This window comes from Stegodyphus dumicola, chromosome 3 (genome assembly GCF_044657685.1).
Source record: "Stegodyphus dumicola isolate Sdum_Otavi_A_Nest chromosome 3, ASM4465768v1".
NCBI lineage: Eukaryota > Metazoa > Arthropoda > Arachnida > Araneae > Eresidae > Stegodyphus > Stegodyphus dumicola.
In genome coordinates this window covers 131,491,314-131,507,906 of record NC_140770.1, presented here as the reverse complement: position 1 = coordinate 131,507,906, position 16,593 = coordinate 131,491,314, and the positions used below count along the sequence as shown (strand labels likewise).

General features: G+C 31.1%; 1 protein-coding gene across 1 annotated transcript in view; it reads right to left on the bottom strand.

The window, feature by feature from the left end:
* LOC118186632 (uncharacterized) overlaps positions 1 to 16,593 on the bottom strand; it is a 435,694-nt gene that overhangs the window by 16,090 nt on the left and 403,011 nt on the right. The window contains exons 21-26 of the mRNA XM_085813324.1: positions 14,915 to 15,087; positions 10,563 to 10,604; positions 7,787 to 7,905; positions 4,558 to 4,694; positions 3,411 to 3,553; positions 494 to 687 (exon numbers count right to left, since the gene is read on the bottom strand). Of these exons, the coding sequence (XP_085669450.1) occupies positions 523 to 687; positions 3,411 to 3,553; positions 4,558 to 4,694; positions 7,787 to 7,905; positions 10,563 to 10,604; positions 14,915 to 15,087 (779 nt within the window). The 3' untranslated portion in view covers positions 494 to 522. The remainder of the gene's footprint in view (positions 1 to 493; positions 688 to 3,410; positions 3,554 to 4,557; positions 4,695 to 7,786; positions 7,906 to 10,562; positions 10,605 to 14,914; positions 15,088 to 16,593) is intronic.

Genomic DNA, 16,593 nt, shown 5'->3' with positions numbered 1-16,593 from the left:
GAAATATATCGTTTAGTTTAAATGCAAATCAATATTATCGGATCCTCTAATTTAAAGCGCAAGTTCCACTGGCCGCACTGATCGCTTTATGTTTATGTTATGTTTATGATTGCCTATGTTATGTTTATGATTGCCTATGTTATGTTTATGATGACCTTATATTGGGTCTAACTCAGAAAGTAAAAAGACATCATCTCTTTTCCCTATGATAGCAATCATGATTTAATGCAATCGTAGGGAAAATCAAAATTTCGCTCAAATAGGGGAAATAAGTATTTTTGGCACCAAAACGGAGTATATGTAAAGATTATTCTGATTAATCAAAGAGAAAAATATTTGTGACTGAAAGACATTTCTCTTATAAATAATACGCATTCGATTGTATGATCAGTGTTAGAGAACACCTTTTTCTAAAGAAGCAGATAATGCTTAAATCCTACAGTAAATGCCTATCAGGTAGAAAATGTGCTTAAATGCTATAGCAACTACCTACCAGTAGGATTAGAGGGATGCTGTAGGGTGTTAGAGGATGACGCAGAAGGATCCCCTGCATCCTTTGGGAAGGATATTATAGGGAGTAGCTTCGGGACTGGATCCCACATGCATTTTTCTTTGCTTCTCTACACCACCATTCTGATTACTATTACTCTTACTGTTGTTGTTATCATCATTCTCTTCGTTTTTTGCCTGCTAGAAAAGAAAATAGACTACATTAGGAAATCCTACTTTGTAGGTTCAACTGATTATATGTACCAATACAGTTATACAGAATAGTCAGATTACATCATTTGTGAAATAATAAACATATGCATAACCTATACATTATTAGTCCCAAATATCTGAAACGACTGGATAAAAATATGTTAAGTCATTTCTTTGTTTGATTACCTCGTGCCAATAATTTTTATTTTAGAGAAAATTTCATTCCCAAGTTAAGATGATCCAAATAAATCATTTTTACATCAGAATATGTTAGATCCTTTTTTTTCGGGGGGGGGGCTTTCCTTTATTTTTATAAATAAGTTTTATTGCCATAGTGTAATTTAAATACGCAAAAGTAAGCAGAAAATTTAATCTTGCATTAAATTTTAAATAATTTTTAGGTCTCAATTTTAAAAATCATTTTTAGGTGAGAATATGGGAGGTTTTTCTTCGGCTTTCCATAATTTTTCTCAATAGTATTTTTTGTTATCACGTAATTTGAACAAGCAAAAAATAGCGGGATATTTAATCTTATATTAAAATTTAATAATATTAATCTTATATTAAAATTTAATAAAAGTAAATTCGATAACATAACATTAATCCCAATTAACTCAAACACATCGAAAGAAATTTTAAAATACAAAATTGTCAACTTATTTTATGAATGCTTTCACTTAGGGTTTACACCATGGTGTGAATCCCGGCATACAAAAGTGAAAACTTACCAGGATGTTTCTCACTAAATCATACTAATATCAGAAGATGTTAGATTCAGAATTTTCCATAGAACACGCAAATGTAAATCATCTCAAATTTCAATCCTACTTTAAAAGATATTTAAATTTCATAGCAGTAAAATACAAATAATGATATTCAAGAAATTTTTAGCAGTGATAGCAAAATATGTTATCTTTTGGCCAAGCTGATGTGAAACACGAACAGCATAAACAGTGTTTGAATAATAAACAAAATTATTTAAGCAACAAGATGTAAAGAATACATTTTGAATTCATCCGCAAATTTAGGCACTGGTATTATTTCGTAAAATAAAAAAAAAAAAAAAAAAAAAAAAAAAAAAAAAAAACACTTGATAGTTGATAGCAGTCAGAAGTCCAATAGGATAAAATATTTAAAATTATTAATAAAAGAGAAATAAAAATGGTAAATTAAGAAATGCAAATATATTTTGATTTCGTTTCTGACAGTTTACCTTCGTTAGCGCTACAATACCTAGCCGAGTGGCTCCATATAAGACAGATATAAAAATTCTGCACGCGCATTTTAATAATTCATACAATATCCGATCTCATCCGTATCTCACTTGTACACTGAATAATTTATAATATTAATCCCTGAATAATTTATAACTGTTGCGCACTGAATAATTTATAACTTGCATCTATTGCCATTTCGTTCATTTTAAAATCGTGACAGTGGGTTCGATTTTAAATTTCAGCAAAAAGAAACACGAATTTGGGGGGGGGGGTAGATTTAGTAACTTTCAATTCTCTTTCATAAATCTGGTTTTACGTGGATGTTACTACTTCTTTTGAAGTTCTTATATGAGGAAAACAACTTTGATTTTAAACTCTGCAGCAATTGAGATTAATTGAAAAAAATCTTAATTGAGAAACATTATCGGAAGATTTTCATTAATTTAACAGAATAAAATCTTATTAGTTATTAAAATACGTATATACATGCTTAAATTGCATTAAATAAACAAAATTAATTATTAAACTATATACATGCTTAAATTTGCATACTTAACTGTACTTAGCAGAAAGAATATTAGGAAAGTAATTTAAATATGATACGTTTATAAAATCTTTTTTACGGTTGTCTAATTATTCAAAACTTGTGTGCGGAATAAAACAATTGTCAGTTTAGCAATAGCTTAAATTTGTATAGCTGCATTTCTAAAGAACGAAGCTGCTTTAAATGTACTTTAGTCTCACATGTAATATGAACAGATAAAACCATTAATTAATCATTTGGTTTGTTTGAGTGTTCAGTTGTTGATAAAATACGCTACCTGAATACATAACTCCTCCAATTTTTCTTATCTTTAATATCGAATGCCGTAACTAATATACTTTAAGCTGCTTTTCGAAAAGATAAGACAGATAACTTAAGCTTGATTTATTAAAATCAGTTATCTGCATACGTAGCGTCAGTTAAATATATTTAGATAAACTCGTTATTTTTTTTTTTTTTTTTTTTTTTTTTGCTCCCACACACTGCTTTGCAAAATGTCTTCTGATTTACCTAACTTGTAAAACTTTTATTGCGAATCATATAAAAAATTCAGTCCATAGATTCAGTCCATAGTTACGTTAATATTATGGAAGTAATGTTGATGTGTGCATTTATAATCACATAAACTAGTAATTTTTCCTAATATTATGTGCCATGAAAAGAAATAAAATACACCAATAACTCATGAGAGTATTAAACTGTAACAGAGATCAGTTTCAACAAAACAGTATCCATTTTGTTCCAAATCACAAATAGAGGAAATTATCAAAATATAGAAAGGCATATTCCGTTCTGTATTGTATTCCGTTCGCTAATCCGTTAGAATATAAAAATCACATCAAAAAGTAATTCTTAATTATTTTTAATTTCTTCTTTAATTAGCTTTGTTTATAGAAATATGCATTCCATTCCTAGACATAAAGAGAGAACTATAAAAATATCGTAACTTTTTTGGGTCGTTTCCAGTCGTTCACAAAGACGGGTCTCAGTCCTGGTAGGTCCGAAGGGGCACGGGGTCTTTCACGGGGTTCTTCTTCCGTCACGCGGCACACGCCGTTCTTTTTCTGCAAGTCATACAACTCGGCTTTTTCTAGAAACAAAAGTTGAATTATTAAATAGAATATTCGAGTTAAGTCATGATGATTCTAAAGAATAACTTCTTTTCAAGATGATGTTCTTCTTGGATTTGTATTTCAATTGGAAAGTGCTGATGATTATTTTATACTGATTGAAAATAATATATTGCTGTGTGGTTTTTCTTATAAATCAAAAACTAAATACATAAAGACATTAGTGTCATTATTAGCCCATAAATTCAGTTTTATGTACTAAACTGACATTTCCATAATTTTCCGAAAAAGTAATGCTTCTCGTCAAAAAACAACTTTTATATAGCATGTTTATTATAAAAAATACTTTTTTATTTGTTAAGATTTATTTTATGCATTATTTTATTTTATTAGAAAACTCATATAATTGAATATTGTCTGAATTGTGTTTAATTTAACACTTTACTTACATTAAAATTAATAATAATAAAAAAAATTAAAGTTTCAGATTTTAAGTTACATCCAAAGGAGCGTTTTTTAACATTTTGTGTGTTACCTTTGTTTATTAAATATCATGCTCTTCTCAATTAAACCAAAAGATTCAGTTCCAGAGCAATATTGTAAAATAATTTTGAAAGGAGCATATCTTTAGAATTTCCGATACAGAGTCTCGCGAGCCTGGAGATAAAAAATGTTTTTTTTTGGGGGGGGGTACAGTGTTGCCATTGCTAGCTTTGAAACCGTTTAGTTTGTTAATCAAAAATTCGTTAAAGTATTATAAAATAGGGCGGAAAATTAAAAATGTAACTGTAATACTTTAAAACTATGCTGTCAATAATTTTATTAGAATGATTTCAGTTGATTTTAATTCTTGAAAATAAAAGCCAGACTTTAGGGAAGACTTCGCAGTTAATTGTTACATCCCGCTTTATAAATTTAAAATTAATTAGAAAATTTTATTCTAAAATATTTAATTTTTCATTTTCTGATGTAAAGTCTTTCTATAATCAAGAAATAATTATGCAATATTTAGAAGAGTACTAACCTTTGATGCTGTTCAGATAAAGGCTCACTTTTCCAAGAGAACTGCGCGACCTGAGCAGGTCACAAAAACCCAACGCTCTCTCATCCGTCCTTAGACCGTTTTTAAGTAAAGGTTGGTATTCATCCAACTGATCTACACTGAGGAGTTGAAAAATAATTAATGTTTTGAGGAAACTCAAATGTACAATAAATTAAAAAGAATTATCATGCTACAGGTGATGGTAACAAATATTATAAATGATGGTAACAAATGTTATAAATGATTATAGCAAACAACTGGCGCCATTATACATATGACACCTCAAACTGAACTACACCTAACCACATTTATAACAAGTTTATGATTAACATATTATATTTTTACCCCAACCTGTATGTTTCCAAACTTTGGGTACAGTTTTTCTATTTCCAGGGTAGGATTTACTTACAAGCGACACAAGCTATAGTTTAGGGCCCCCACTTTCTTGGGTGCCCCCCAAATTAAAATATAGTATAAATAGTGCTAAAATATATTATAACAGACTTATAAAGGAAACCATATCACAAATAGCTTAGGGCCTTCTCGTCTAAATCTGGTTCTGGCTATTTCCAATTTTGAATAAAAACATTTACATATGATTTTGTTTTTGCAAGTATTGGATTTTATATTTGCACATTTTATTTCTGAACTCTCTCTGCTCAATTTTTTTTTTAATTTGTCTATTTTTTCCCAATATTTTTTAAAATTTGTCTCTGTATATTTCATTTGCAGAGGTTCTACAGTGGCCTATAAGATAACTTAAGAATGACATATAACTTAGGGGACACCAAACCAATTGACGTTTTCCCGTGTATAATATGAACACAAGCTAATTTCTCTAGAAATGAGCCCACGAATGCATTCATTTTAAGGCAAATATACATCAGATATTTTACTATAACTCATTTACTTATCAGTTTACATATGGGTATCATATACTCAATTTAAAACATTTTATGGATGAAAAATAATAATAAAAACTGTTCAATAATTTCTTTCTTCCTCTGGTAATTTTAATGATTCAATATGTAATGTAATTTATCTGTTTCAAAAACCCATCAGTTTCTGTAGCATCAAGTTTTTCAGGATTTCCCTATCAGCTTACATTATTATTCTGTTTATGGATATTACTGGATTGATGAGCAAAATATTTAATAGTAAATTGTTTTTATCTTGCGATATTTAGGAATCACTGTTTTATGCTTTTCCTGAAGGCACAAGTTAAAGACTGCCTTAAGTATGCTGTTTAATTTAACTTAGAAATTTAAAAACTCTGAAACGTTATTCTTTTACAAAACGTTTAAAAAGATTCCCAAACAGAAATTGTGGGCATTGTTTTGTAACAAAATTGATTTTTTTAACTTACTTGGTAAAATATAATAAGTACTGCGAGAAAAGTCTACTTAAGTAATGCGGCTTAACTTAATTTTTGGATTTTTATTTCGGCCAAATTCTGAAGTTAACTTTTGATCCCCTTTTCTCGACCTAATTTTGCTGGACGTTTTCACATATACATATTTACAAAGGCAATAAAGTACTCAATTGCAATTTTTTTTCAAAATCTGGAAATTTATTTATTTATTTATATTCTTGCATACCTTTTGAATTATTCTTGCATACCTTTTGTCAAACTAATCGGAAAAGATCGTTCTTTACGAATGATCTTTATTATAAAATTAATTTTTGAAATTTTGTGTTCTAATAGATAAAAAGTAACTTTCCAAACGCAAATATTTTTAAAATTTTTGAAATAATTTATTCAATTTTAGCAATTTTGGCAATTTTTGGTATTCAATGAATTAATTAATATTCAATTAGCACAATAGCTAACAAAGACATATTTTTAGATCAAAAGGTTTAATCCTTCATTATTATCAGTTTTATGAACTTAAAGATGAGATCAGATTCCTAAAAATGAATTTAAATGTTGAATATATCATGCGTTAAATCGGCCTCAATTAAAATAAAAAGTTGGCATCCACTAAAATAATTTTCCAGCATTCAAAGGTGGTAATATTCTTCACCACTTTCCTGCGTTCTATAGATTACAAGCTTAAAATATAACATATAAAAAACCCTTTTTAGGTTACACGGTTTTAAGTCAGAACTTTAAAAAATACAAGATATTTTTAATATGTGATAATACTATTCGTCTAATTTAATAAAAATTTTAATTTCACAATGTTAGATTTTTTTCTATTTTTGTGATTGATTAATGATGAATTTTAATAGCAATGCACTAAAACATACTATTGCTTAATAATTAAGCTGTCAAAATAAATCAGAGCTCGCTCCGAATTAATTGACAGCGTTCTTTACAAGTTTATCCAATCAACAAGAATGAACGTCTACAAAATACAACATGTAAATGTTTCTGTATGATATTTTTATTTCAAGCAACGAGAATACAGCGTTCAAATGTCACTCGTACTACTTAACGCACAAATGCCATTTATGAAACAATTAAGAGAACATATTTCTTCCTATGTTCGCGGGATGGTATAGTCAGCTTAAATGGTATCCGGCTTTGCTACGCATCCTACCTTGTGGGACGACAAAACTATTTCAAATTTACAAAATGCAAAATACCCCAGAAGTTTTTAAGAAGACATGCATAAGCCTAGATACTTCAATACAGTGAAAACTCTGTAAGATAATCATGTATAATTCTAAAGGATTTTCATTTTCTTTTGAGGTAATCATGTCACAGAAGCAATGTTCAGTGCTTAAATTTATTTATGTTTAATTACATTTATTTATGTATTAATTACATATACTGACATCAGAAACCTCTTTAGTGAGATAGTTTGCATTCGACACTTTTTGATTATTTTTTGATACACTTTTTGACAGCAAAATGATTATTATCAGGCTATTTAGTGTTTGGACTGCACCTCGATGCGGTGACATTTATATCCATTTATAACATTAGTATAATTAACAAAAGAAAATTCTCATACTATGTATTTTGCCATCAGAATACTCTTGCCAGTGCAAATCAGTCTGCTAATTGCTAAATTTAAGAACTGTTTTAAGTAAATTTCCAAAGCAAATGATTTTGATTTATATAGAAAACTGTCTTGAGAACGAAATTGAATTTTTACCAGGAATAGTTAAATCGCAATTTTTATGAGTTTTAAATTATGTTTGCTCTTAAAAATAAATTTGATGCACAGAGTGGTGAAAGCTGCTGCTCCGTTGAATCTCTTACCTCCTCCTTGCAAAATGGTTTCGACTCAGGATGGCCGGAGTGCTACCTTTTACCATTGGCCTAACGGGGATGATCGGTACGTACACTATGGCCGTCCTCGGGCCACAGCAAACTCGGAACTATCAAAGAACATACGTTAGTGTATTAGAGAAGAAATAATGAAATTCATCAATAATAAGTATTGAATGAGTCAATGCAAGAAATTTAAAGTAATAAAACGGAATTAATGTACTTTTACCTTAAAAATAACTTCATACAATTATATTGATAGACAGTAGCTTTCATCGCGAACTTGTGAAATATTAAATAATATCGTCTGCATAATTTAAAAATGCTCTCTCGGAAATGCAGTTAAGGACTGTCTGGTTTGTGTGCTTACCGAAAACTGAGAAAATGAAATTGACTTATCCTAGAATTTTTTTGTCGCGCATAAGAAATCAAAAAGAAAGAGATGCTGACTATCATCTAAATTTAAGAAATAAAGCGAAAATTAAAACTTTTGAAATGGTAAATTAAAATAGCTACCTAGGATAGAAGGGACTAGGAAAAGATATTCTTATAAAGATATTCTAGATAAAGTTAGAACAAATTGAGCATGCTAAAATTTGGAAAAAAAAAAAAAAAACTCGAAATTCAGGATGGAATTACTTCTAATAAACAAGATTCTATGTTAAAATGCATATGAACTATAGCAGAAACTGTAATTAAACTGCTAAGAAATTAAACTTCATTTTTTGACTTAAATTCTCACTTTTTTGGAAACCACATTGTTATTGGAGATTTAACTTCACTATCGATAACTGCACTTAAAGCTCTCTAGTGTGATGAGCGTCAACGTGAAACGATATTACGTATGTTGTCCTTTTTCCTGTAATGATGAAGCTTTGCGTGGAATTTTAGGCTCTCACTGACATAAGCGTAGAATTTTAAATGAAATTTTAATTTATTCTTAACTGGACGGAATAGGACTGATGTTGAGTACTAGGACTTGTGGTCTTTCTCATTACAACAGTTCACAAGTATGAACGGTTTATAAAAAATTATAGGAACAAGAGTAAAATTTTCAAACTATTGTAAATCGTAATAGTATGAAAACGATATCAGGGAGAAACCGAAATCTATTGAAATATCTCAGGCTGTGCATCATAATGCAAAATAAAGAGATACAGCTCTTTTCATGAGCAAATATGAAAACTTCCGACATCTTTAACGAAAGCGTGTTTCAGATCTCTTTTACAATCTCATACTAATAGATGTCATTATTCACTACGGAAAAGTTAGAGATTGAGGTTTATCTTTTACTCCATGATGAACATCATGGAATAGTCCAAAATTACTTGAATGTTTCATATAGTCAGCCAAACTTCAAGACCTTAGTTTACCATTTTTGTGATGTCCCATGAATAACCACCGCAAATAGCTTCTGTATTCTGTATGAATGCTTCCATTTATTCATTATACAATAGTTTTATAATGCAAAAAAGAGCGGAGACAAATTGTTTCTTTTGGAAATTTTCAGAAATGCATTTTTTAATTGAAATAGGCAGAATCATGTGAATAGAAGTTTATGGAATCATTACAATGCGTTTTCTGATCACATTTTCTGTGACATATAACGTAGTATAACAGTAGACAGATATTGTGATGAAGAAGCACCCACCTGTTGACAATAGTTGGAAAGAGGGTCGGTTTGAACACCTAGCACTATTTGGATAGACTAAAAGAATTCGTTTCGTTACAAAATACTTCCTTTCAATCTAAGGCTAACTACCTCACATGTTAGAAATTTTTGTCCGTTTACCTGGCGAAGAGCGATTCCTCTTCCACAACTTTCCGGCCACCTACAAAGACTTGGGCAACCTGAAAACTTAATTTCTAGGGACGTCCTGTATCTCTTTCTGAAAGTTCGCATTTTGCTTTCACGAATCTCTAAGTTTTGGTCTCACAAACACTGTTTATGATTTCCCTGTTACATTTCTTTAATATGCCGTTAGCGCACATACTAACACTACATTTCTGTAATACCGTTCTTTCATGGCGTAAAATTATTCATTTAAAATAAATTACATTTCAATTAACATGTATCCTTTGAAAGGCAGATAAAATTAGTCGTTAGAATCAAACGCTAAACTTTGGGAGTTTTCAGTCAAACTGCCAGGTCATCAAACTGTAGGCACTGTCTATGTCACCTGAGTAAATATACTACTGCCTATATCAATGTTTTTCGCAAAACTCTCATTACATTTCATCTCACCTTGTATTTCATAAAATAAACTGAATATCAGTAACCTAAATAGGGAACCTAAGAACTGGGAAAGCATAGAAAAGAAAATTCAACCTAAACTATTCTAAATAAAAAAAATAATAATTCACTCCCTTTGTTCTCAATCGAACATTCTACCTATTTCATTTCGTAATAATCTAAATAAAATATCTCACACTATTTGAAGCATTAGTTTTCTTCCGCCAATATACAAATAATCACTTAATCAGAATTAAGAAATACTGTCTGACCATGGATAGTAGGACCCTAATTAACACGCCCCCAAAACATTTGCATATGTCTAACAGGCCTCCCAACTGGACATAGTGCACCTGAGAGATACATTTGCAACAACAGTGTGATAAAACGGATTCTATATATCCTAGAATCTAAATCATACGCATCCACATAATTTCATAAACAAATTAATGGAAGTTGCACTCGTGTGTTTGTGCTAATGGTCGCACTATCTCTGGCCAGACAGCACATAAAAGGCATTTTATTTCCTCATACCTGCATTTCTTCAACATTAGTGTTTTCCTGCCGCCATCGACTCTGAAAATTTAAAAATTATATTATTTATCTTTATTACTTCATGCGATATGTCTTTTAATATATCCCGTTCTTTCATGCCGTAAAGATATTCAGTTAAAATAAATTAAAATTAACAGGTAGCCTTTGAAAGGTAGAATAACGTTAAGTCACATAATTTTACTGGATATTTCCTGCAGACCGATAGCCATATATATGCGACAGACACGAACTCACTCGAAAAGACGGTAGTCAAGTAGATATACTTCCATGTAGAATATCTGCATACCAATTATGTTACTGTTCATTGTTTTGTTATTTTGGAGGGAATATGTTTTTGCTTGCAAAATATACCAAAATAAGTACAACAGAGTATGAAAACTGATTTAAAAATAACGGTTTTGCTGCAAGTACGTATTCTGTTTTCAGTGCAACAATCAGGAAATGAAAATATAAATAGGTAGCTAAATTTCATGAACTTTTGTCTCTGAATCAAAATGCGAAATCGACTCCAGAGTTAAGAAAGAACTTCAGTAAATGAGACAACGTAATTCTGAAGACCAACTGATCATTATGAAATCCCTCTTTTACAATCTCTTTCTAGGAACCTCAGAATTACTTTATGATGGCTTTACATATTACCCAGCAAAAATGTATATCTGATGAATAAAATATTTCTGATGAATTAAATATTTTAAAAGTAGTTTGTCTAAAATCTTTCATATGTAGAAATATGGAACTATATTTATGCAGCAATATAAATCTTTAAAAGGAAGGAGTATTTACCTTGATTACACTTAACATTTACCTTGATCTTTCACGGTGTTTTGTAATTTAGACTTAACGACAAAATACTCTCATCCTGTAGGATGGAATCTGTAGCCCGTTGGCTGCATAAGAGAAATTGCTGTCTTGTAGCAAAAGATTAAGGATGGTTAAGTTCAGAATTTATCTGGACAAATTCCACCTATTCATATTACGAATAATGTATAACTTAATTCCTATACACAAAATTCAGAAGCTTATATAACCATTCAAACAAATCATGTGCAACTTTTAATTCCTTTATTTAATTTACTTCTTTAACCCATTTAGTTTTATTTAAGTATGATGTCAGTTTGTCACTTCATATGTGACTTAACGAAATTCTGCCTTACTGGGGCTGATAAAGGAAACATTCAAACACGATGCTAAATAAATCCCAGAATTACATCAAAACATCATTTAAAAAAATATAAGAGCTACAACAATTAAATATAGTTAGTATCATTAATTCTATTGGCATTCGGCGCTCCCGGACTTATTGCAGAAAGTAATACCCACATTGCTAATTTCATGTGCATTGTCATGCAAAAGAAATCAGTTTTAATATCTGTTACTGAAACTCCAACTACACAGACTGTTCGATTACACACACATTGCTTTCCTGTGCCTAAATCTCTAACTGCAACTAGTCAGTCAGTGAACGAACATGACAGCCAAGACTGATATCAGGCCGCTGAATATTGATAGATATTTCAACTTGGGTTAATTTCTCGCAAATGTGCAGGGCGCATGAGCGTTTTTGCAGTTTTTCTCGTGTGTGGTGTTAATAGGACTCAAGTTCCCCTTAGAAAACTCTTCCACAAAATCATCTATCCTTTAAGCAGATAGCCATAGTGTGCGTAGCCATAATCTAAAAATGCTTGTTTCAATAATCTTTTAACTGCGATAAAGCCTGGATGAAGTGAGCGGAACTTATATTCAGGACGAGTGTCTTCTGACTATGCATATTATCTGTGCTTAATTTGAGACTAAATCGTTTGCCAGTATCAGTAGCTATTATAATTCATGTTGTGATCACATGAGTTGATATCATTTGCAAGCATGTTATATATCCGTTTCATTTTTCATTTCCATTTTAATATACGTATATAACATTTATAATAGTTATGTTAAGAACAATTTTAAATCAGGGTTTTATTTTGCATCTCATTACATTAACATATTCATGATATGAATTTCAAATTCTTATATTTAAATAAAATGAACAAACAAATCTTGATTTGATTTGTAGAAATTAACCTGTTTCCACACATGAATTAATATGCCTTTGAAGACAAAATTTATTCAATATTCTTTCTCAATTTAATTTCTATAACTATAAATAAATAAACAAATAAATAAAAGATATATATAACATTATATTTGGTAAAACTTTGCCACCTAAAATAATCTTATACTTTTCAAGGAATTTAAAGTTATCTGTTAACACATGTAATAATTTATTGCTTATCAATATTTCTAAATTTCTGGTTTTATCATTTCTAGGATCTAAATTTCTGCTTTTTACTGTATACGATTTACCAGGTTATTTTTGATTAAAGTAGTCTATATTTAACTGTGTTTAAGTAGATTATTTAAAACACTAATTTTAATTATCTTTATAACACATTGTGCTTACATCATATATTCTGCCTGCACTTAATTTAAAAAGAGTATCAATTTATGCAAAGTAATGGCAGGCATAAATTGGAATTTTATTTGCTTTCTTGTAAAGTTAAAAATACTTTAACAGTACTGAAAGTTTGCTACATAAAATTAAATATTTTGACATTTGCGTATTACAAAATACAGTCTGGGTACAAAATAATACGAACTCTTGTGAAATAAAAGAAAATACTATTTATTCATAGGCAGCTGGACCACCTCTTGGTGGAAGTACAAATCGTGTGCGATGTAGAATGAACACACAGAGATCTTCGCAACATTTGAAAGAATATGAAACCTATGAATATGAATATGAATGCATAGCATTCTTAAATTCCAAAAACGCAACTAGAGTCGGACTCGAACACGAAGTTTTCACTTCAAATATCCTCCTAAATATTTAACAATTTTCACGTTAGGGGAGAGAAAGGGTCACATCCCTAGATTCCCTATCACATGACATATCATGCTTAAACATTTTGCTATACGAACCATACTTGAAAACAAGTATTGATGTGGATAGGAACGTTTTAGTGTTGAAAGCATGGTCGCTATCTAGGTGTGAACACAAGATGATAATGATCCGCCAGGATGCTCTGACAGTGATGGCATTTTGTCCTCCTATGCAGAATAACAAGTAGGCGAAGATTGCGTCAAGATCATCAACTCCATGCAACTTTGGGCACCGTCTTAATACCAAGAGGAAGCCAACTCCCAAAATATCAACAGGAAACCAACTCCATGATTCATTATCGGTAAGATGCAAGAAGGCTTAAACGCATCTCTGTAGGTTCTCATATACGCACTCGGTGTTCTGAAATAGGGTGAGAGTTGATACATGAAACCAAATGACTTGTTGCCACCTCTATGGAACCCAAACTTGAACTGTTCACACGTCGCTTGAAATCATAATGTTATGTCCTCAGTGGTTTACAATTTCCATTCTTCCATAAATGTTTACAGCATGGAGTTCCATCTTGGCAGTGTTTCTTGAAATAAAGCACTGGAACATTCATTTGACATGCTATTTGAAATAAAGTTTGCCTTCACTTTCATCATTGTACCTCTTAATATTCATCTGTTTTTGTCAATCAGCTTCGTATTTCGTCCACTACTGTGTGTTGAAGACGTCGGCTTACCTTTTTTTTCTGTACACGTGAATAACGGCTGATATGCCGCTTCTTGAGGGCCGAAAGTGACCGGTGTGTTGTTTCTGTAACAGATGTGCCATTAATCGTGCTCCAATAATCATGCTTCTTTAAACGCTTGTGATGTCTGATATTTCAGCTTCTCTCAGAGAATACGAGGGGTTATGGAACATATATGACAGCTATTGAGAAACCGATACATTCGCTTTCACGACCACAACTTAAAGGACTACTCTGGCAGGCGGCACGGCTGTACTGCAGGTGGGAAACGCAACATGTGTTTTCGCAGGCATTCGTATTATTTTGCACCGCCATCTATGTACTTAAATACGTTTCAGTCTATCTTATAATTCAATTTCTAGAATTGCACAAAGGATCGATTCTTTGTTACTCTACCTAGAAATGCAGGATTGAAATGATATGCTCATTAGAAACGCTTGTGATATCTTGTTACACATTACTCAGTATTTTTGTTTTTATGTTGCTTTAGGAGGGAAATCGTCCAAAATACGTTCCTTTAATAATTTCAAATGACAGCTACAGATGGTCTCTCCTATCTATAAAAATACTTACTTTCTTGTTAGAAAAATATTTATCTTGGTGTTGTTGTTAGTGCTGTTGAGTTCTAATCTTACCAATAACAACACGGTGTCAAAAGCTTTGTTTTAGAATATTTACTACTGATATAATTAGTCACTAGAAAATTGTGGAAATTACCTGAAGGCCTTCATCCATCCATTCATCCGGTGAGTGAGGAGAAGGATAAAATGCAGGATCATATAAGTCTGGCCACTCTGAGTTGAGGCCACCTGGGGCAAAGACGCTCACGATACTGCGAGAGGAGGAAACTCCGTTAAGAAAACCTCCTCTCCTATAGGGATTGCCAAAATCTAGAAGTAAATATTTGTTTAACTGTCTTGTTTTAATTACAATAATCATTTTAGAAGACGCCATAATTTTTTTTAAATTATTTATCCTCTCCAGCAAGAGTTTTACGTTAACTATATGAGTTGCAAAGAGATCTAATTTCTTAAATGAAAATTTAAAAAATTAATTCAAGAAATACTTGAAGTCGGCAGACATTGAATTAATTTTTGAGATCAAATTGGGATACCTTTCGCCTGTGGCTACGACACCGTCCAAGGCAGCACTCTCTTGATTATTATACAGGTTGCCTCAAAATTAAAGAAAAATTTTAATTCAGGGTCATTGTTTGCCGTTGGGTTTAGTAATCGCATTCCGGTTAGCATATTTAGCAAGTGCACATCTCTGTAGCCACCGAGGGAGTGGCTTCTAGGATGGAACAATGAGCATGCAATAACATTTCTGTCATGTCACATGACCTTTAACTTTCGCCTGCTTTAAGCAAGATGGTTGAAAATATTTTACCACGCAATTTTCTGTACAAAATAATTAATACATCGTCGATTGCTTCTGAAACTTTTCATTTCGAAGTTAAATTAATTATATAAAATTATGAAGATTTCACTACCTGGTTGAAATAAATACAAACACATGTTGAATACTTCGCAAAAATATCGATGTGAAATATCACTTAATAAGTGGTAAATAAGATGAAGAAAGAAATATGTGATAAGCATCTGAACCCAAATGCAATCTTTACATAAAACTATGCGTATGAGAAAAATACTTACACCAATTATATATGTAAATAGAAGTCAGCACTTTTTATTGCAGTCTATATGGAAAAGATGTTCTATAATAATAACCAATGCAGAATTTTATTCAAAGTAAACTTTACTAATTTGCATTCGTATACATTTAATGTGTTAAATTTCGCATTTAATAACTGCTCACTCTTAAATGTACTGTCTACGCAAGAAATACTCATCAAACACAGTGAATTTATAGTATTCACAACGAGTATATTTAATTTATTCACATATAATTTTTAATGTTAACAATGGCTATAATTAGATCATATGTATTCTGAAACTTACACTTTAAAATCAAAAGAATGAAAGCACTGAAATAAGGAAACACCAGATGTATTGTAATACTTTCAGTCATCCTCAGCTGAATTTAAAAAATATACACTTGAATTCTCTTAATCCACATAATATGCTATGAACATCAGTCCTAATATTAATGCGTGCTAAAGATCGCGAAAGTGAAATGTCAGCGATTAATCAAACTCAGAAAACGAAAGCATTGCGAGATTTTCTACTATTACGCCATATATTTATAACTGCGAAACAAATGCAAATTAAAACGTAAACAACATACGTTCACATACAAGAAGATTTAGCGTCACAATAGCAAAAGCAGCTCATTGGTTCGTTTTCGAAAACCAACCCTCAGTGGCTACGCTGATGTGCACTTGTTAAATATGCTTCCGGTTAGTAGTGTGTTAGTCATGATCGAGAAATACACGA